The sequence below is a fragment of the Phalacrocorax aristotelis genome, chromosome 6, assembly GCF_949628215.1.
Source record: "Phalacrocorax aristotelis chromosome 6, bGulAri2.1, whole genome shotgun sequence".
Taxonomy (NCBI): domain Eukaryota; kingdom Metazoa; phylum Chordata; class Aves; order Suliformes; family Phalacrocoracidae; genus Phalacrocorax; species Phalacrocorax aristotelis.
Genome location: NC_134281.1, coordinates 45,552,496 through 45,575,738, shown reverse-complemented (window position 1 = coordinate 45,575,738; position 23,243 = coordinate 45,552,496). Strand labels below are relative to the sequence as shown.

The window sequence follows — 23,243 nt, the reverse complement described above, 5'->3', positions numbered from 1 at the left end:
CAAGAGTGTTCACAACCCCTTGTCTTTATTAGACAATTTTTTTTCCACTTTATATTTTTGTAGCAGCTACCCATGTATTTTACCACCTCTAAGTCACCTGTTCTTCAATTTGTTTAACATGGTCTCTAATTATTTTGTAAACTACTTTTTTAACCTTCATGCTTATGTCAAATCACATATCATGAAATATACATAGTAACTTATTAACATGCACAGTATCTTAAACAAGGTCATGATTCCATCAAGAAAAAGGGAAAAGTGAGACAACTCCTGTTTTCCCTAACATGTTGACATAAATTTTTTTTTTTTTTTTAAATCTTGCTGAATCATTGCATTATCAGCCTTTCTATAGTTTTGTCCAAAACTAACAGCAGCACGATCAGCACATACAGCTCTTGGAGCTGAATTACGCATTGCTGTAGCAGTCAGGAGCTTAACTCTTGGACTGCAGACCTTCTACAGTAAGTTCTGTACCATGCTCTGTTTAACCTTTTAAACTACCATGAAAATACCAGCTTCTACTAACTTACTGAAACTTCTGCCAATGGTCCAACAACTGTTAAAAAAAAAAAAAGTTTAAAAAAACCCAACAAACAGATCAGAAAACTCACTGGCTGTGTCTTTCAGTGAGAGTTTTCCAGTACTTCTGTTTTTAAAAAAAACACACCAAACAAAACTTCAATAGCTGCTGTTCAGTAGCAGGCATATTGTCAACGTGCAAATGTATTTTCTTCCTCCTCTTTCTGAACAGAACTTAGAAATACTCTTAGTGTTTACTCATTTTCTGCCACTGCAGCTTACTGTTTCACTCTCATTGACCAGTATCACATTATACAGATTTGCTTTTCATACAGCTAAGCAATTCCTTAATATACCTGGCCATAAACTGTTCATGCATACTACTTTTCGTACATTTCATTTTGTTCAATGTTTTTATTATGTCGCTACCCTTTATACCTAGACTGTAATTGTTTCAACTCTCAATATTATTAGGTCCTTATGCTGATTTCCTATGGAAACAGTTTCCATAGATGATTCAAAAATCATGAGAATCTATTTCTTTGCTCTCATAAATTCTAAATGCAGTGGCCAAACCCACACCGCCCCAAACCATCCCCCAAACCCCAACAAAAAAACAAAACCCCAAAAGATACGAGGTCTCAAGGGAAATTCCTATAAGGTTAGTGAAAATACATGACTGGGCAGGATTCTCTGACAGAACAAAAGGCTGTCATGTAAGCTCAACCTATATTGGAAGACAAAGAATCCACGCAGGAGGAAACTGCGGAAACCTTTTAACTGGAATTCTTACCCTCTTATGCACCAAAAAGGCAATCAAGCCCAGGACATAAAGCTACAGGGAGGGGGATAGGAAAAAAAAAAAAAAAAAAAAAAAATCAAACTTCCCTAGTTCTGGTGCTCTTGAAACTATTTGCTAACCCAGTGATTGAATTCTCTTTATTTGTAAGAATCCAACCCACAAAGCAAGTGGAGAAAAAGCTCACAGAAATATAATATAATATATAACATAACATAATATAACAATATAATGCACTGGTTCTTAAGGGCTGGTACATAGCTTTAACTTTTTCAGCAGGAAGACATTCTTTCTGCCCTATGGTAACTAAGAGGTAGAATAGATCTGAGACAAAGTTCTGTTGCCTGTCTAGTAGGGTAAGATTGCATTTGGTCTAGATAAAGTAATTTTTATGACTTTCAAGTTGAAAGGACACCTCATTTCTATGCAGGTCAGTTCTTAATTTCCTATGCAGCCACCTAAGACTTGAAGGAGCCTGATGTCAGAACTTTAAATAACTTGCTGCTCTCGCAGCGCCTGACCTTTCCAAAACCTTCTCTGACAACAATATAGAGTTGTCTTTAGGTAGGTTTTTTCCACCTACTGACTGCAGAACACACCTCAAGGGAAGAGGGTCTAGCAGACTGTAAGAGCTTTGCTGTAAGGCTCAAAGCACCTGTCCAGCCCTGCTTCACACTGAAGACGAGAGTAGCAAGAAGCCACCATCACCGTTTGCTAACATCAGGAACACGGGATGACTGGCAAGCACATACACACCTTCCATTAATCATCCTACGCCTTGCAGAAAGATCAGCTATACAGCTGTGAGTCAGCTCCTCTGCATTACGGGCATCTGTGCCATCTTCCCTGAAAAAAAACCCCAGATGCCAGTCTGCTAAACTGCATTTAGCAGAGGGAAAGGATAGCCTGGCAGAGATTTTGATCTGTGTCACAATTAGAGTTTAGTCCTGCAGCACCACACACTTCTACTGATCCCAGGCTGCAGTTAACAACAAAGGCTGAGCTGCACCAGTATAACCTTCAAAATGTAAAAGCAATAGTCTCTCACACTTCCCCTAAAAAGCAACTGGAAGTATGAAAGCTCTCTGAATACTTAAAGAATACTTCATTCTGTTTTGTTTAAAAGAAAAAATAACCCAACCAAAAACCAAACCCACACAAGAAACAAGAGGAGCCATGTGAAATCATAAAAAAGCAAGTGTCCATTTCTTACTGTTTCAAATAACCCCAATATCATGATTGACTATGACTGGAGAAGTGTGCTCATAACAATGCTCAAATGTATTAATTCATGACATCTGCCTTTTGAGTAAAGGTAACACTGTGAGGACACACAACAGAATAAAAGCAGCCTACAAGTCGCCCCAGCATCCAGACTCCAGCACTATTTTGAAATAGTCCTAAGCCTCAACAAACCAAAATTAAATGCAAATTCTGTAAGCATATTCAAGAGGAGGATATAACGTGCTCTTACTGAAAACCTGACTTGCTCTGTCCAGTTTCTCTGCTGTGTCTGTCTAGTTCATAATATGGTTTTAGCTGACAACACCTACACACTACATGGTGTGCAGGAGCTCCAGGCATAGCAAATATATTTTAAAAGTCAGATTTGTGCATCAACGTATTGCATGTATTTGCATGTGTCATCCATGGCTGCCATAAGTGTGCATTGAATCATCACACTGAAGGACCCCACGTTACTATTTCTCCTTCTCCTCTCAAACCTCTCCATTCTCTCCATTCATTCAGTTTTGATCTCTAAAGGTCTCTGGGGTTTGGGAAAGTGGGTAAGTAATTATAGAACAGAGGAAGTAAGTCGGCACATGTGCGGGCTTGAACTACCAAAATTTTGTCTTTGGCTCAGAAGGAGAGAAAAATGTGTCTTGAAAGTCAGAAACATCAGCCCTAGTTCTCATAATATTTGATGAGCAGATAGGGATGTATTCCCTCCTTCTGGGACATATGTTACACAACAGCTTCCAGTGGCAGATGCTTTACACTCTGAAAAAAACCCACTTCTTCCAAGCCAGGACCATAGGAGATGAATGAAAAAATATCCAAGTAAAGGAGAAGACTAGGAAAAAATGTTGTTCAGCTATGAAAAAGTAAGAACTGACCTCACAGTTGTGAAGTTCCTGATTTTGCATAACCATTGAACAAACTTTTTTCAGGTACCTGAATCACAGGCTTTTTCTTTTTTTTTTTTTTTTTTAAATTCTTTTGCACAATTTTAGACATCTCTCCTCGATTTATTAGGTATAACAGGGATTACTTTTTTATTTAGTTTAAATTGGCCTTTTCTAAACATCATTCTAGAGCTTCAAGCTATTTCCCTTTGAAATGTTTTCACAGTGGCATCTCCCTGGTATTTAGAAATCACCATGATTAATTCCTCATAGCTTCTTAAATATATGCAAAAAGAAAAGGACTTTGATTTATGTTACTAAAGGCAGTCACATCACAGACTGTCTCCTGAAGCTAACCTTTAAAAACAGTAATAAATATTTTATACCATATGATGAAAATATCATGGGTTCCCGTCTCATAAAGGAAACAGTTACATACGTGGAAACTCCTTGCTCACTAGTCTGTGGAAAGAAACTGTAATGCAGAACTTAGACACGTGCGTATACAAGTTGGTATGCATAAGCACAATGCAACGGCCACTATTAGATAAACAGAAAATCTTGCACATTATGATGCAAACTGTGCTCAGAATTTAGGCCACCAGTGATCTGAGGCCACCAACAGTTAAGATTTATTACTTTTTCTGTTTTTAATTGCAAATATCATTTAAAAGGATAATTCTGCATTTCAAATAGAACAAGGTATAACATTTACACCAGCAGTCTGGCAGTGAAAGGAAGGAAAAAGAACAATCAAAATTCTGCTTTTTCTCCATAATCCTGGCATACAGTATGCTTAAACATTTCTCCTTAAACCTTCACAGCCACGATCACTGGCTCATGAAAAGTAACAAGGAATAGTTCAAAACATACTAAACAATGGATTATGACTGGTACTGAGACAATGTCATACTGCCACTCTGCAATGATATGCTGATTTCTAAACAACCCAAAAATCCATGCAGCCAGTCCAACAGCTGGAAGTAGCAACAGCAACCTTTAAATTTCAGGACAATGAAGTCCAGCTATAGCATGCACTAGAACAGCAAGATGCAAAATCTGAGAGCACATATGGAAGGGATGATCTGTGCCTGAAGGCTACACAGATTCAAAACTTCCACTTTAAAAACAAAACAAACAAAACCCAAAAACCCTACAACAACAACAAAAACCAACTTTCACATGGATGGTTTTAAAGAAGTTGCCTAAGCTCAGTTTTTGTCAGAGCCTGTGCATCTCACTGTCCTCGCTAAACTATTGATGCATGTACACATTATATTAAAGCATGGACATGGCCAAATGCTCTCCTTCCCACTAGGACTACAGAAGTAAAGCCTGCAAAAGAAATTGCTTCCTAGAAGCCATTAATGTAGGGCGTTCAGCTTAGAAGAAACCGCCTACACTGAAGCATCCAAAAAAGGTGCATTTGAAGTTGGTAATCTTTTTCAAAGGTCTCAGCTCAGAGCCTACAGATATTTCCTTGTGCACTTCTGAAAGTGTAGGCTTTACTCCCAGACTTCACTTCTTGGAAAATAAATTAAGAAAATACCTTACTAAAGAGGTTTTAAAAAAATGTGAGTGATTGTGAAAGAGCAATGTTTAACTTAAAACATCCCCATGTTCTGAACTTTGACTCAGTTAAAAAAAGTGGCAAGAAATTAGACCAAGAAGAGTACTGAGGTTAAGAGCTATCGTAAAATCAAACCACAATTCATAGTCCTATTATTAACTGGTGCCTATCAAAGGGCCATATAGTCAACAGACTTACTCCAGCCACCTAGCAAGATACAGTGGCACCACTGTGAGCTGCTTTGACAAAATTACATTGCTCGGTTTTTGCAGCTGGTGACACTTCAAACCATTTCACTCACTTATCGTCCCACTGCCAAGGCAGCAGCAGAGCCAAACCTCAAAACCAGCTTTGTTGACCGTCAGACCTGCATCTCAACAACTTTCCTGAGCAATGTAATACAAGTCCCCTCAGAAACGTGTACTGCTACCTTAATTTCCTACCGCTGCCTCAATAGGGAAAGCAGAAGCAGCTGTGCTCCACCCCAGCACCAGACTCCTTTCTCCCACACCTTCCTTTTGCTCTCCTACCTTAACTGCTGCTCACCCTGCCCTCTGCACAGAGCATCCTCTCAAACTTCTTGTGCATGCTTTCTCTTTCTCAGTAATATTGTTAATCAAATTATATATCTATGTATCTATTATATACCTATATATGTAAGGGTAATAGTCAAGCCATACTTGGCCTTAGATGAGGGACTCTTATTACTCTAATCTTTGTTTCACTCCTGCTGCTGTACTCCTCTGTTTCATTAGTCATCTTGCTTTACCTGAGTCTGTTCTCATACAAAACCCACTCTGCAAGCCCCCTGTGTGAGTAACTCACCACAGCTGTAAGCTCTGTGCTAGAAGTCAGCTGCACAGGCCTGGGCAGAACTCCACTGGCTTCAGCAATACTCTGTTGCAAACACAATTACTTAATTATAAAGGAAATGATGAATGCTATTACAGGACCCATATTTGACCTGCTTTTCTGAAGGACCTGCACACACCTCTTGGTACTGAAATAACCAGAGTTTAATCACAGTTTGTAAAGTACTTGGTGGTTATCGAATAGAGGTACAATACAGAAGGGTTTGTAGTAAAGTCCAAAAAGGATTTTAAAATGTGGTTTTGAAGTTGACATTTTTTCTTCAGTCTCTTTAAAGCAGTTTATTTTGCTGTCCGGCTTGAATATAATGGATCAGGAACTGTTTGAGTTTCACATCAGATAAGCAGCTAGGTAATTATGGAAACAGAATGGAACTTCAATTATAAAAAACCCCATAGATTGTTCTATTGTGATCTTCCACTGCATTGCTGTTTCCTATAAATGAACATATTCTGCAAGCTGGGAAGAAACCATCAATTAAAATAATCAAAAGCCCTCCTAGAAACTTAGACATGTTTCCCCATTGTGGAAAAAAAACCCCAGAACATTGTATCTGAAGGGTTGGGAGATTTGAATTACCTCTTCCAAAGCTCACTTTAAGTTTTCCTCTCAGATTATTTTAATTAAATCTATTCTTATAGGGTGGTTTGGCTTTTTTTATTTTTACATAAACTATATGAAAGCTTGATGTACTCTGATAAATCTAGAAGATTAGAGAATTTTACCAATAGCTTTTGTCCTGATTTCCTACCAGTCATTTTCAGCTGAAGCAACTTGTTTGACTAACATGCTGTCTCCAACCATGCCAGCATTCAAATACTTCTAGAAGTGAAACATCAGTAGTTGCATTTACAGGTATCTAATAAGAAAGGCAACTTTTCAGATCCTGTTCTGAAAAGATGCAATATAATTGAACACATGGTCAATCATAAGGACAAATCCATAACTGGAGTTACCTACAGTGTCAGTCTATTAACTGAACAGTTGCCACCTTTTCCCCAAATACCCATGTTTTGTCAGCAGAGCGGGTGCTCTACAGTCAATGCCACCCCAGTACAGCCACATATGTACCAATATTTCAAAGGAGATCAGGTCCAACAGAGGCAACACCACTTCTGCAGATGCTCAAGATTATAAATGAGACTGAGGGGTTCATATACAAGAGCACTTGCACATGCTGGCTCCTTCCTTTTCTTTCTCTAGCTAATCAAGAAGCAATTCTGTACCCTGGGCACTGGGAAGAAGGAACGCTCACACACTGCACACTAGGCTCCACTGAGAACCTGCTGGTTACGAACAGTGATGAAAACACAGCCTCTTGAGAAGTCTTTCAACTGTGGGTATGAGCTCAGCACACACTCAGGGGCTCTCGGAGCCTCTGTATCAGCAGCTGCTCTTTCATTTTCCCTCTTCCCAGGCTCATTTTCTTTCTCTTGTTCAGAGATTACTCCGATTCTAATCAAAACAGGGAAGAAAAAGCCCCACAGAATGCTAGGGTGACAAAATTATACAAAGGATAAAGGAGTTGAGTAGTATTGAGACCATACCCATTCGTAAAAGAGATTATGGTTGCACTTGCTTCTTAACAATAGAGAAAATAAAGCCACAAAAGGTCCCTAGATGAGCAAACATAATGAAACCTGCCAAGATGAGTGATAAAAATTATAGAAGAATCATACAGGTCTCCAGGAAACTGCCAGAATTAACTATAAAACACTTTTTCCTGCTACCTGAAGTCTGCAGCTTTTTAAAATCCGAATGAAAAACTTGCGTAAGTATGCCGCAACGTTGGTATTTCACCTCGTATCTGCCCTTATGGTATCTCTTCTCTGCTCTATCTGAGGATTGAGTATACCAAACAGCATCCAGGACTTTTTAGAAATTCATACGGTAGAGGACAAATTAAGTGCAGCGTCACACTCCACGTTATGCCATCTCCAGCACCCACAGCAGCTGGAAGGAAGCCATCCTGCACTATTGCTGGCAACACCTGCATGGCCACAAAAAGGCAATTGCTTCATCAAGATCTGAGCTCACAGCAAGTGAAGATGCTGCTTTTTCACACTAAGGTGACAACTGTTCTGAGATGTTAAAGGTATTAACAAATGAACTCCTGCTCAAAGGGACCAACAAAACATGAAGAATGCAGGGCAAAAAAAGGATTCAGTAGATGAACATAACCTTAATTTCTAATGTGTCCTCACTCTTATATGTGCAAAAGAAAGTAAGTCTGAAAAGGCTCTGCTGCTATTAAATAATTGTGTTTCTTATCTCAGAGTGAACATTTTATCTTTTCTATACATACAAAGAAACCCCACCTGTTTTCTTTTTTAAAGCATGGAACAGGCAGCTTAGATGGCAATTTTAATTGAATGTGTTCAGGCTGTTGCACGAGAATAGTAGTGTGTAGACTTGTGGCTGAGAAGAAAAGGCTTTCCCCTACCACCTACACCTCTACTTCATTACAAATATCCCTGCTGGTTCACATAACTCAGCTCAAAGTTTGATACTTGTAAAATGTCTAGAGGCAGGAATTGAAACAGAAACATATAAACTCTAGCAGAATTCAGTAGTTAATAACTATTTCTCATTCACATTCCATTCAGGGCCAATATACCTGCTGAAATGCTTGAACGGCATACCATTATTTTTTTGGTGTCTGTGCATATGTGCACATGTACTATTTTACCCATATAAATGCACACACAAGGACTAGAAATGAAATTGCTGACTGTAAAACACGCTAGACATGCTTCTCCCTGTACAAATAAAAGGGAGAAGCACGATTATATTTGCGCTAAAATAACTAGCATTTGCAACCTCTATGCCAAAACAGAGAATTTAGTCTTCATACAACAACCTGAGTCTTGTACAACAGTACGCTTAGAGAACTCAAATGACATGGTAAGATGACTACCCTAGGAGTACAAGCCAGAAAAACGGTGCAATTACTGGCATGAGTCCATTCATATGGGAACGCGTAAGCATGGGCTGTCTAACAGAGGACTTAGCTCAGTAGCTTTGTATTTTAATGCAAAGGATTCTTAACATGTCTTAATATGTTATAATACATAACAGAAAGGGTGAGCTGAAATCTGTCACTCTGAATATGAATCACTGAATACAGCGTCCCTAGAAAGGAGGCTATTATTAAAGCAAAGCCGTGATTGAGGCTCTCAGCACCTATGGAAGCTCATTACATCCCACAAATGCACAGGGTGAAGATCCACACTACCTTCACATGTGCAGACAGCACCGTCAGTGACCATGCCTCACCCCAGAGCACAATCTGACTAAAAGCGTTTCAAAGAATTAAAAATCTCCAGTGCAAGGTTTAAATTACATAAATTATCTACCAAAGCATGCAGAGACTGCATACTAAACCAGTCTTAATCATGATCCTAATCCTCAAGGAAGCAGGATGGAGTATCACAAGACCCTTATTAAAACTGCAAATTATTTCAGTGGGAGTTTGTCCTGAATGAAAACATGCTCCTACAACTGTAGAAATAGAGAAAGAGAGGAAAAATAGCTATCAAGGAAAGGGGGGTGGAACTAGGAATCACAGCTTCAACTTACAATTAATTATGATACTAAAACACAGATGCTATTTAAATGTGAAAAATGCTAAAGTAATGTAATTTGGTATTCACTTACTTTTCATCTCAGTATAATTCAGGAGAAAAGGTTTGCCTTCCGTGTTCTTGTAGTGGAACACTGCTTCATTCAGTTAGCAAAACATTTCAATTTTCAAATTATGTTCTGCCTTTGATTCCCAGAAATTATTTCCTTTCCACATCACCCATAGCAAGTAAACCAACCGTGATCCTCCCCCCAATAAACAAACACAAGTATAAATACAAAAATCAGGTCACCTGAATTTCAGAAAGCAAACAGCAAGAGAACAGAAAAAACAAAAGCACTAGGCAATGAAATCTGCTTGAGTATTTCTGAAAACCTCTTCTTACTAGTTCAATATTTATGGCCTGTTAAATAATTACACATACAAGAGCTTCACATGCTCAACTTTCATTTTCCTGCGATTCTCTCCCATTGAAATAACTGCAAGATTAATTATAGCCATAAAAAGGCAGCAAACCCTTTTATGACTATTCCTGTTTATGAACTGCATGAACACATTAGACCAATAGGAAAAATACTTAAATGCCAGTGTTTAAATCTTTGTAGCAGTCAACTAGTAAAAGCTCAGAGTCGATCTGAGGTACGGGAACACTGCAAATGTCAAAGCTTTTAATGCTACACGAAAAAGTGACTTTCTCACAAGGTAACACTGCTCAAGAAAAGAACAATAAAAACATCAGAAAAGACCCAACTGGTATCTTCTATTGGTTTTCCTATTGGACTTGGCCCTCTGAAAAGGTCATTTCTGAGATACAAGCTCTAAACACCTTCCCTTAAAGGAAGAACACATTTTGTTTTGAACAGGTATTACTTAAAACTTTTTAGCACTGGTAGAATTTGAGCACAATCATTATATACCCTAAATTCATTTACATCTCTAGATAAGTAAAATGCTGAGACCACCACAGCCATATAGTAATCAAAAACGAGATGTAATTCACTGCCCATGAGCCACAGATAAAGTTATCCCACTACTAGGGATAAACAGCTAGGCTTTGAGTGCGCTGAATTTCCTTTGGTGTAAAAGGATAATTTCACGCTTCAAGAAAAGGAACAGGATGCAGGAAAAACTGGATTTGGTTCTTTACACTGTCAAAAACTTCTTGTGTTAGTCCCTACGGTTTTGTGTCCTTTGGGATACTGAGGTCAGTTTGTGGTTGCTCAACAAGGACACACCCAGAGGCATTCAAAGCAGTTACAGTGGTTAAGGAACCAGTGATACCATGTCACCAGGGGCACTTTGGAAGCAGGCATACGCTGGCTGAGATAGGATGATTAAATCATAAGTAAAGGTACAATTGTGAGAATTTAAAGCGTTATATACACTTAGGATAAAATGGACTTTTAAAAATCTGCACTGGACCATAAGCCACAATCTGTAGGAAACTACTAGTCTGCTAATAGGCCTCAAAAAGTCTTGTCCATCTCTAGTGTACTGTTAAACACTTCCACGGAAAGGAGTTTTCAAGAGCCTCGAACCCTCTGCTAGGTAGACCTGGAAGCCAGGTAGCATATTAAACACATAATTAATTTTTAAGTTATATTTTGGATGTGGTAAAGCTTTGACAGAGGTGTGTGAACTATGCAAAAACTGTATTTTGGTTGTAGAATTGTGTTATTTCCAATTATCTGTCAAAATAATCTGAAACGAGAGACAAGGAGGGGTTGAGGGAACAGCATTTGCTCAGCCATCAGAAGAGAAGGCTAAAGGAAGATTTTATTGCTACTTTCAACTACAAAATGGGAGGGACTAGAGAAGATGGAGCCAGACTGTTCTCAGAGGTGCATAGTGACAGAACGGAAGGTGACAGATGCAGACTGCAAAACAGGAAATTCCTGTGAGATATAGGAATCTTTTTTTTCATTAATAAGTGTGGTCAAATATGTGGACAGAGTGCACTTTGAGCAGGGGATTGGACCAGATGACCACCAGAAGTCCCTTCTATCTTAAATTATTCCATGACTTCATGGAGAGATTATCATGGGGTGTTTTCATTTTATTCTGTCTCAATAAATTTGATCACTTTGATAAATCAAAGCTTTCATCATTAGCCCTACAAACCAGTCTGGGCATGCGGAAAATGAGATTGCCTCATTTGTGCCTGGTCACCGGGAAGATCCTGTAGCTCTAGAAGTGTCCTCACGTCCTGTACCTTGTCCTGTATTTGTTTTACAGATGAGGTGGAAACTGAGAATGTGGTCCTCAGCTGCTGTAACCCAGCAGTGCTCCCAACAGCCCACCAGGGACAGTGATGGGGGGACAATGACAAGATGCTGTATTTTATGCTGGCAATAGCCAGTTAGTGTAATGGGACTGTTGTTAAAATGCACACCTGTACACCTGACTTTAACATCACCTTATTCAATTCCCTGAATGATCTGTAACAAATTAATCCAACAGAATGGTCTTTAATTTACATGTTCCACTGCATTTACAATCCCCCACCATTTTATCACATATATACCAACATATCTGCTCTTAATGTTGGGGGGGTGGGAGGGGGAAGAGTAAAAGGGGAGGAATCCTGTTACTGCCCCAGGTCCTAAAACCTGGCATCTGGCTGTGCCTGGCTGATTTGGCCTATTTTTTTTCCTTCTGCTATTTGAAGTTCAATGGCCCAGTGTATGTGATGCCCTGAATGAGACAGTCCACCCTTCTCCAGGGCAAATTCTCCAAGGGCAAGGAACAGTTTATTAAGTCACTTTCCACAAAAGTGCAGTAATGTCATCAAACACACTCAGTCATGCAGGATATCTGGATCAAAGAAGAATAATAGAGACTTAATATCCTTTGGGGTGAATGGGAAGCTAGAACAGGGCTGTGCATTGTGGAGTGAGCAATACCATCAGCACTACCAACGATTACAGAATTTTGCATTCGGGCAACTTAATAGAAAATGAGAACAGAACTGGTCACCACTGCGAGAGATCAGCATATGCAGCAGCAGCACAGAGTACCTGGGACCATGGAAAATACCCATTAAAAATATTAACTGTTAAGTTTGGATACATCTCCCTGAAAGACTCATGACATGTACCTCAAAATAAAAAGGACTGCATGAACTGGTACTGTATTTCAAACCAACATTTGGGGTTTGATTTTATATTCCATTTCCTTCTGAAGAAAAAAAAAAAAAAAAAAAAAAAATCTATTTCCAGGACTGCTGCTTATTAAACCTGCCCTATTAAATCATTCCCCTATTAAATGCAATATGATTTCAGGTCCTTCCTTCTCTTTTTCTTCCTCATAACACCCTACTATACCTTTCTGTATAACAATTTCTGCTCTTAACTAGACGAATGTCACATATCTGATGAAGAAATAAGCGGTGAGTTTATGCTGCCTGCACTCCTCGATCTCATTATATATACAATGTCCTAAGGCAAGAGTTTGCCAGCTTATATTTTCACTTGCTCTATCCCTTTAATTTGTATTCCCATCAGTGCTGTTGCTGTTTGTTAGCATCGGGTTTTATTTTTCTCTAGAGGTTTTTTGTTTAAGTCACTGGTTAAATAATCAAAATACATCAGAGGGAAATTTAAAATTTCTTTCTTGTAAAAAAGCAGAATGATTCAATACCTGTGCTAGAACAGCATTAGGTGGATAGCATTCATTTTGCTGGAGGTCTCTGTTAGCTCAGTAATAAAAATGACATCTCTTCCCCCTCTCTCAGCTTCAAGAAACTGGATAGGAAATAGTGAGGGATCTTTTCATATGCATAAGCAATGCGTATATCAGCAGCAGCTGCACTGCAGCTCTAGGGTGATCACCAAGTCACACACAGATGCTTTTAGTAAGAGTAATGAAATATAGGTCCAGGGATCTGGCTGTGGTGGGCTCTCCAATGGGAGCACATGTAAGCTATGAAAGATCTCCCCGCAGTCGGGAGAGGCATGCTGCTGTATAACCTTGCAGCAATTATAAGATTCTCAGCATTCGAGCCTACTCTGAGGTCAAAAATGTTGTCTGTATCTGAAAACAGCTGCTGGTGAGGTACATGGGAGTCACAGGCATTGGGCTGACAGAGGCACTAACTCTACTCCCACTACTTCAAGATACTCCGCTATCCTTTTCAATGATTTTAATGATTTTAATGATAGTATGCTCCCTGCATACTAACAAGTGGGCATGACAAAGACGAAATCTATTATCATTTTAGAGAACCTTCCATTAATGGCAGTTTTGCGCCCACTCCTCCATGGCAGGCAAGGAAAGGCAGCAACGGCTGATGTCAAACTGCTCCTCCCCAGGCTATTTTCTTGGCATGTATCCTGCAAGGCCAAAGTGGTTCATTTGCTTTACGTACAAGCAGCCAACCTTTCCTGAACGGAGGCCTAGTTCAGGGTATCACTGGATCTAAAGAGGCTTTGTCAAGGAAGACGAGGCTGGAAGTTGGCATGCCCAAGTACTAACTCTTCCCTTTCCCCACCAGAAGGACCACTGCAGCACAGCTAAATGGTGTTTCTTTGTTCCCTCTCACCCACCATACCATTTCTTTTCATTTATTAATTATGTTTCTCAAAATAACTTTCTTGCCTTCAATATCAAATTCCTTCTCCCTTACCCAGCTTCAGTCAACACGACTTCTTAAACTGTGAATTCAGTCCCTTCTGCCCCTTGTGAACAACACTAATTTCTGAGTTTATATGGTTTTGCTTCTCTTGATTTATGGGCTCATTCTGCTTCCACACAGAAACAGAAAGTATAATAAAACACACTTTCCCCAAAACTGACAGTATTTCTGATGATGACTTCAGAGAGAACAGAGCCAGCCCACAACATGCCCCTGAGTAGATCAGCTCACAGAAAAGGGGGACACATTTCTTTGAAACCTTTATATAAATCAAATGAGATAAAATAAATTCAGGAGCCAGCTAATAGTACTGAAGAACTGACAGATGGCAGAACACAGAGGTTTAGTGGTGACATTCACATGTTACATGAATAATCCACTTGGACAAACCTATGGATGTGAGAGCATGTTTAGGTTAAGGATGTGGCTCAAAGAAAAATGAAGAAATAAGCAGTTTCTTATTTGTAATGATCCATTTCAAGCCAAAAGCCTGGATAGCCATCTTCTCCTAAATCAGCCCATGCTAGAAGTTAATCAGCCTTCAACGATCACCAAAACCCACAACAGGGAGAAGTCCTGTAGATCTCATCAGTTGAGAATTCAGTGGGACTCAAAACATACCCTTACAGCTACTGCTCCTAGCCACATCCAGTGGCTTGAAGAAAACGCAGTCTTAAAAAAAATAATTGCATAAATAGCAGAAAAGGCCCCACACATCACAGGTCCAACAGAAATCAGGCCAGCTGTGATGCCATCTTACCTATCTGACAGGAGTCAGGTCATGCTGTCCTGAACACCTGGTGATACTGTTATGTACAAAGCTGAGCAACTTCAGTAATCTGGGAAACTGAAAAAGCAAAGTACTGTTCTGGTTTTGCAGTGGGGTTATCAGAGAGAGAGAGAGACCACAAACTTTTACATTTAACCGACCATTAGAGATGGGTACACAACATCCTTAACTATCAACAAGAGAGCACAAAATGTTTTTTAAAACACACCACAAAGCATTCAGAAAATAAAAAGCCATTTAGCAGGTAGCTAGATGCTGAGAGGAACTGCCTTGTTTTCATCACATTCTAAGCTGGAAATACTCCTAAAATGCCAACAGCCAGCAATATCAACACTCTGAACCTCCCTAGCTCGAATGGACAAGTGTATGGACAATGTCCCAGTGTTGCATTAATTGAGGAGTAACCCTAGATCCTGGCAGAGGTGCTGGTAATTATGTGGCCTGTCTGAAAAAACAATTGATTTTATAAAGTAGTTTGATCTTGCCAAAGGTGAGACATCTCCATTTCCTAACCCCACTTCCCTAGGGAAACTCCCCAGTGTCTTTGGTTCCTCCAAAGGGCTGTGCTGCATTCCTAAACATGAAAATGAGACAGTCATAGGGACCTGCAGTCATTCCTCAGCTACAGGGAGAAAGTGCAGCCTTGCTTTCATCAGGAAGAAAGAAAATGGAACTAGAAGAAGGGACCATACAGAATTCTCCAACTATACATTTTGCCTCTTACTACGTTTTCTGTCATTACAGCCTCTTCTTTGCCCTTAAATAACATTTACATGCACAAACAGCCAGACCTTTTATGCTAAGGGTACAAATTAAAAGCAAAGCCTAACGCTCCAGTTTCTTGTTTAGAAGTCCACCATGTTTATAATTTGCTGCTGCCTTGGCCGGTGGTGGTAGGAAGACCTGCAAACATATGTGAATTAACCTCACAACCAGCACTGTGCTTACACATTACCAGGTTGATTCTGTTTCCTCACAGAGCAGATCAGATCAGCCTTTGAGATGACACATACTTTTAACAAGGATACAAACCATCTGGAAAGAATGTCCTTACCATGCAAATTAAAGCCTATAGCTACCAACAGTCATAAGATTAGAACTACTTGATCTTTACCCGATTAAAGTGTGAACTTCAAATCTGAATAATCCTATAAAACAAGTAGAGTTCCAAAATTCTAGTTTCAGCCATTTTTAAGATTCAAAAGCAAGCTTTTAATTGGTACAGACAGAAACACTGACTTCTCTTGTGAGCTTGCTGCAAGTCAGACAGAGGCTTGTATCAAGTACCCTGTGAAAGTTGAGACTCAAGTTCATGCATTCACTACCCAAAAATTGATCTATTTTGGCCAAAATTCGTAACAAAACCTGAATAACTTATGCTGAGGCAAAGCATGGTCAATCTGCTCAAGACAGCTATAAACAAATAAAATATGGTACAGTCTGAGCTGGTTTCAAAGCCTTTATATTTAAAAAAAAGCACCCCACAAACAAACAAAAAACCCAACAAATTAAGAATTGGTCGATGCAGGTACTACTGCTTTCACTAGGAATTCCTGATTCATCTGTTAGGCATATGCTGTAGAATGGGAACAAAATTCTTCCTGTGCTGAGGTGACACTAGTCTACTCCCATCAGCAACAGGGAGATATTTCAAGGGCCATCTATTTTGCTGAAACAGAACCACCACCACAGACGTCAGTCTCTTAGAAGGTTTCAAGCAGGAAATATAAAAAATAAAATCCCACCACACAAACCTGAACAAATTACTTTCCTCTCAGGATGGCAGTCCCATACTGTAACAATCAGAGGCTCAGGTCAAGTCTCTTGTGCAATACTTAAGCTTTAAGGCTGATTTCCCCAGAGGATGAAATAAGTGGGGGGAAAAATGGAAGGTGGAATGGAAGATGATTAAGAGAAATCGTCAGGGATCGTAGCGCTGCATGGCCTATACACAGTCCTTGCTATGGCCTCTGACAAGAGATTTACAGACAGACACTGCAGGGAATGGAGCTGCTTCGTTATTCAGCCCCCCTCCAGGCAATCAAGTAGTGGATGTAGCATTAATAAGATAGCTTTTGACTAAGGAGGATGCAGGGTGAAAGACCAATACATACAGTTCATAAATATGTTAATGTAGTTACTGAAGTTAATTTTTTCTGTAGCCTGTATATGGCTACAAAAATTATTTTATTCATTTTATGCAAAAGAAGTGCATTCATCTTTCTTAATTAGAGAGAAAGTAGGACTGGTACTAGGCTTAAAAATCAAAGTATGGTTAATTGGTTAATTTTGAAGTCCTCTATGTGTCCCATTCTAGTGAAATCTGGTAAAATACTTCCTCCAACACTGCTTCTGACTCACAGGAATATATTTGTGAAGTACATGGCTGGAAATTCAACAGAAGGGCTTGTACTAGTTTCTTGGTCTGTCCAAGAACAAAAATGCAGACATAAGTAAGCACACAAATAAAAGTCTACATATTAATTAGTGTTTTCATTAAAATATACCTGGGATTTCCTTCAACTTAACATCAGACAACCCTTCACAGTTCTAGAACAATGGAGCATGAATGGACCTCCTCAGAGTCAAAAGAGCAAGATAAATGTGCTACATGAAAATCAAGCATGTCCATTTACTTGCTGAAATCAATGGGTTTTTAAAAGGTGTTATCTGCAGTTAACATCTGTCATACTTACTCTCAGCTTTAGGTATTTTACATTGCTTCTCTTTCATCTGCTACCTTTTTCTTCATTTGTTCTCAAAGGCAAAAAAAAAAAAATTAAGCAATACTCTAACATTGCAAAGTTCCTTGGCAATGACAGAAGCACTGTCTGCAGTGATGATAAATCCCAATATGCTACCATGCAAAATGCTGCAAATCTGAGTTTCCAAAAGGCCTGATCCCAAGTGAGTGTGAATCTTTGTGCACTGCTGCTGCTCATGAGCTCTACAACCAGATAAACTGTAACAGAGCTAGAGATGTTTTAAGATCCGTTACAGACAGAAATATACACCAGACAGTGCTGCCTGTGTCACATCCTGGAAAACTGGTACATTCAGAAGTTTGGAAACCAACTGATTTGAATGACCTGGATCTTTTGTGTCTTTATTTTCTGCTCTAACAGATGCAAAAGCTGACAGAACATCCTGCGAATGCTGGGAATAACACCTCAAATTTCTCCACACTTTGGTAAGACAACAAGTCTGAGAAACACTGCTTTTTTGTGCTACTCACTGCATGCTGCTTCTGATTCATCTGACCCATCAGGACATTCTTCTTCACCATCACATTTCCACCTGGCTGGGATGCAGTGGCCATTGTCACAAGTGAAATCTGACTCAGCACAAGTTTTCTTTGCTGCAAGAAAAAAAAAAGTACTTGGCATGAAAATGAGCAGTGCAGAAGACCTCCATTGCATCTTATCCCACTAGGGATGATACTGATTGTCCTGTACTGAGAAGTTTCAATATTGCTTCTTCATGACACAGTCAAACAGGTAAAGACGGGTGTTTCTTCTTACTAGAAGTCTTATCCCTCCATTATTTAACATGCATTCACCCTTTTATGTCTTTTTACAGACATTCAAAAACCAGGAATGTTCTTTTTCAAAATAATTTTCTAAGGCTTTTACTGCAAAAAGCTGCTGCATACATGGAACAGAAAGCGTGTTGCATGATTTACAGACAGGTAAGACAAACAAGTCTCACCTTTAGAGTACTATAATCTAAGTAATGATGTTTTTATCTATGTAATCTGTTCATGGCTTTTTAATACATTTGTCACCATAGTAGATGATCATAAATCACTCCTCCAAACACTAAAAATAATTTCATTAAATGTCAACCACTCCGTGCTCTTTGCTTTGCTTGCATTAATCTAGGGCTTGAAAAAGATGCAAGAAAAACTCAAGCAATTAATTGGTCTATTCCTCTGTGCCTGTGGTGCAGCACAACCAGTGCCCTGTAATACAAACCAGCACCCTCCCATGGCAGCAGAAAGTAATCCATAGATTTCTTCAGTCCTTGGCCTCAGTGTCAATGTGACTATCAGTCACTCATTGCTTTTGCAATGGTGATTTTAGTGGCTTTTCTGCTAGGAATTAGACTGAACAGCCATGCCGTGGGAGTCATGAGCAGTGGCTCAGGCTCAGTGTTACCACCCTTGAAGTGCAAGACTATGGCTAACTGGTGTCTATCTTTGTTACTGATCAATTTACATAGGAAGTGGTGGCAGGGAGATTTGTTTCTTCCCTCTGCAAAGCTGCTCACAACCTAATAGGATCACAGTAAAATTCAGGTAGTAAAGGACCTCAGGAGGTCATCAAGTCCAACCTCCTGCTCAAGACAGGGTCAGCTCTGAGGTCAGATCAGGTTACCCTGGGTTCAGTCTGGTCTTAAAAACCCTCAAGATGGAGACAACACAACCTCCCTGGGCAATCTGTTCCACTGCTTCGCTGCCGTCACAGTGAGGTTTGAGCTTGATAGCTATTCCCTGATATATGTCATGTGCACACATCATTGCTACATCAATATTTCTTTCAGCAAACATTTTCAAACCATTAATCGCAACAAATAAGCCTCCAGGGTTTGATTTTTTTTTTCTTACATGAGCTGCTGTCAGGGAGAAAACCATGTTAAATATAGGTCCTGCCCACACAGGAAACAAGGAACATGAACTGTGTGAGATGCTGGAGAGGTCTACATGGCCGAAATCAAGTACTCATGTTCTAATGCACAAAACATGCAGCTTCCCTGAATAGGCATCCAGCAGGAAAACACTGCAAAGCATCAGTAGGCAGCTGTACAATCTCTCAGGATGTATTTTATAAAGGGAACATACATTTACTCTCCTTCTGTTGCTAAGTGAGCCAGATTCTGAAAAAAGGGACAATTTTCAGTCATTCAGAAACAGATATTTTGAACTAATATAAGCAAAAAACCCAACCCCATATAGAACGAGATTTTTGCAGGAGACCAGTCATACTAAGAATCCAGCCTGATCTTCCAAAGATGTTGCACATCCATTATCAGAGGGCACAAACCTTCCCCTGAACATCTCCAGTTCGAAAACCAAAACTTGTGAAACTGGCTATCGAGCGTCACTTCTGACTTATTTAATATGTTTGATTTAATTAATCTGATGTATTTAATGGTCAGAAGCTCTGACCAGATACAGATGGCATATGCACGCATAAGCAAAGACGGAGCACTCCCCTACTTATTGTGAACCTGACTCGGTAAAATGTTGGTACTTGCGGTTAGGGGAAGGTTATAGCATCAACAAATAAAACAATCACATCTCCATCGAGAAAGCAGACTAGTATAATACTGGAGATATAAAAAATTTAGTTTCTAAAGTATATTTAGTTTTATACTAGCTCTCTCAATGTCCTAATGGCTTGCTTTTCATAGGAAAACTGTCCTTTGACTCATTTTCTAGAGATCCAGACAGCAACGCAACTATTTTTCCACCTCAAAACAAACCTTCCCTTTTTCCATCCACCTAACGCTCTGATCACTTATTTCTGGGACATGCAGACGCAAGCGTGAGCGAGGGGGTCAGCCACAGAAAGGAGTGTAACAGGCATTCCCTTCAACATGGCCAACCTGCTCACAGCAGATGGTGGCACTGATTGCTTTGTTCCCCTGACGCTGCTCTTAGGCAGCACAATTAATAGATTGCCAGGATTCACAAAAGGGGGAGAAAAGCATTACTGATAGTTGCAGGGTGTCATTTGGAAGCACAGCTCCTCTTTGCAAAATGAAGTTGGGCACAACTGCTCATCAGCGGAGGCCCAACCGAAAAGCATCATCCCTGTCCGCATGCCCACCCAAAGGTCCGACAATCCCATGCCAGATAAATCAGCAGGGTACAAATGCATTTGGTCCTTTGTCTGAACCTAAACTGCCTAATCTCTTAAAGGAGTGTGATGATTAAGGCAGGAGGGCTCAAACCTTTCTATGATTATTATATTTACTTCTACTATGTCTTTTTTTTTTTTTTACTGTTTCTGCTTTTTGTTATTTATATTTAATTTGGGATTTTTTGTTTAGTGTTTTGTTTTTTTTTTTTATTACTATTACTTTCCAACACACTGGGTCATGGCTGTGTGGACTGTTTTAATTCCAATAAACTCTGCTTTGTGCTGCAAACAGCAACCCAGATCACAGGTTGCAAGAATACAGGAGCACTGTCTCATTTCTCACCTCTAATGCAAGACTGGAATCACTTTATTTCCAACCAGATTCACCTTCTGGCACTCAATTGTCATGTCTCTGGGATCACAACGCAGGCAGGGAGCAGTTAATTAAAATATCAGCTCCCTGTCTTTTTCTTCCTTTTTCAAGTCCAATAACCCTTTCTATTAATCTCCCATGTAATACACCTTCCATCAATTCTCTATTAAAAAATTTATTGAGTCTCACACCATAAATTGTCAGTGGTACATTAAAATGTAAAATAAATAAATACATCCCTTTTAGACAATGGTGAGGACACAGGTTCATTTAATGGTTTCACCTGGCTCAGAAACAGTCAAGCAAAATTAATTGTTCCCCTGAGATCCATTTCCTTTGCCATAAGCAGCCCAGACAACTCCACTCACACGTCTCTTCAAAACTAATATAAACAAACAAGGGTAAGTAGTCACAGCATCCCTATGCCTCTGCTCCTTGGGGGCCAAACTGATACCTGGAACAAGAAAAGAGAAGGCTACTGAAGCACACATAGAGCCTTTCATCTTCTCCCCGCTCAGATGCAGAATGACACCAAAGAGACCTCCTTTCTTTTGACTTGTGCTTGATTTGCCTTTGGTACTTGCTTTTCCTTCCTCACATCTGCAGCTGGACAGATCTGTCAGAAACTCCAGGGTGGAAGTCGGTGCCTGTATGACCACGGGGCTCAACTTCCACAGGGGATGAGCCCTGGCTTGGGCAACTTTCGAAAGGAAAGCTTGGTCAAAGGAAGTCATTGCTGCTTCTTTGCTCCCAGGAAGAATGGTAAGGGGGGAAATGAAGGCTTCAAATTTATCCAGTCATGACAGAAAAATATGCTAATACACTAAATTTTAAACTAAAATGCATCAAACCAACATGGCCCCTCATTTTGCAAGACATCCCTTTTTCTTCCCATTACTCACATCTCTTATCCTGAACTGCAAGTAAGGATTCAGGGTTCATCCCTACAGCAAATTAAAAGCAGAGAACCCAGGGAGACTGGTTTAGAATATGACCATTTATAGAGGGAATTCATTTTAAAAAAAAGCAATTGCTGGGGATATGTATAATTAGGTTGGAAGAAATAAATATATACTGAAAGAAAGAAATCTTTTACTGGCTAGGAGCAGGGACTAGATGATCTAAATGTGATTTCTAACTTCCAGAAATACTTCTCTTCAAAAGGCCAAATCCCTGACCCTAAAACCAACAGGTATCTGAATCTAACTGAGAAGTCCAGGATTTATTCTTTCCTCCTCTTTCTAATAAAACCCAGCACCCCACCCTTCCACCGCCCCCACAAGACCTTAGTCACTTCATTTAACCTGACTTAACTTTTGTTTCAGTTTTAGAGGCTCTATAAGGCAGGAACAGCTTTACAGTTACTCTTTAGAAGATATCAGGCCCTCTGTGATTCCATTTCCAATTCGTGCCTCTTGCTTAATCCTATTCTGCACATCTGTAATACTAAGCAATATACCACACTACAACAGCTTCATTTTTTGCTACTCCTAATTTTCCCAAACCAACACAGCTGAAAAGCAGAGTGAATATATTTCCTCTCTTACCATCAACAGTTCTGTGAGCAAAGCTGTAGCTGTTCAACAGCAGCAGTAATGTAGAAGCACATGTAAAAGCAGATTTTCTGATTACAACTTGCCTATAAAGGACAGTTAATACAAAGATTTCCTCCCCCCCAAGAGAATGAACCCCTGTGTAGTAATAAAAGACTCTAAACACATGGTTTTTAGATTAGGGGTTTTGTCCAATCTCTGGCTTGTGTTTCTAAACAGAAGACCAGGCTGATGAGACCATCCTCGAGCACTAACCCACAAAGACTCCACAGACTGCACTCTCTCCCTGTTTTCCCGTCAGTAACTGTTGGCCTGTTTCCACCAATTCTGAAAGGGGAGAAAGATGTGAAAAATAAATCTACTCCTACAAGTTTCATAAAATTGGTAGCTGAATAGAGAACAATCAAAACAACAGCTCCACAGAAGGAGATGAGGACAGAAAGTGGCCATTGGGACTGGTGTGCCACGTGTGCTGCCAGCCAGCTGGATCTGTGCAGCTTCTGCATCTCATAGCCAAGGTAGCTTTAATGCAGAGGGAAGAAGGCAATTAGGGATTAAAACAC

At 39.7% G+C, this 23,243-nt stretch overlaps 1 protein-coding gene across 4 annotated transcripts in view; it reads right to left on the bottom strand.

The window, feature by feature from the left end:
- LRP8 (LDL receptor related protein 8) overlaps positions 1–23,243 on the bottom strand; it is a 195,451-nt gene that overhangs the window by 57,496 nt on the left and 114,712 nt on the right. For all 4 annotated transcript variants that reach the window (XM_075097591.1, XM_075097592.1, XM_075097593.1 and 1 more), the window contains exon 3: positions 18,126–18,248. In XM_075097591.1, the coding sequence (XP_074953692.1) occupies positions 18,126–18,248 (123 nt within the window). The remainder of the gene's footprint in view (positions 1–18,125; positions 18,249–23,243) is intronic.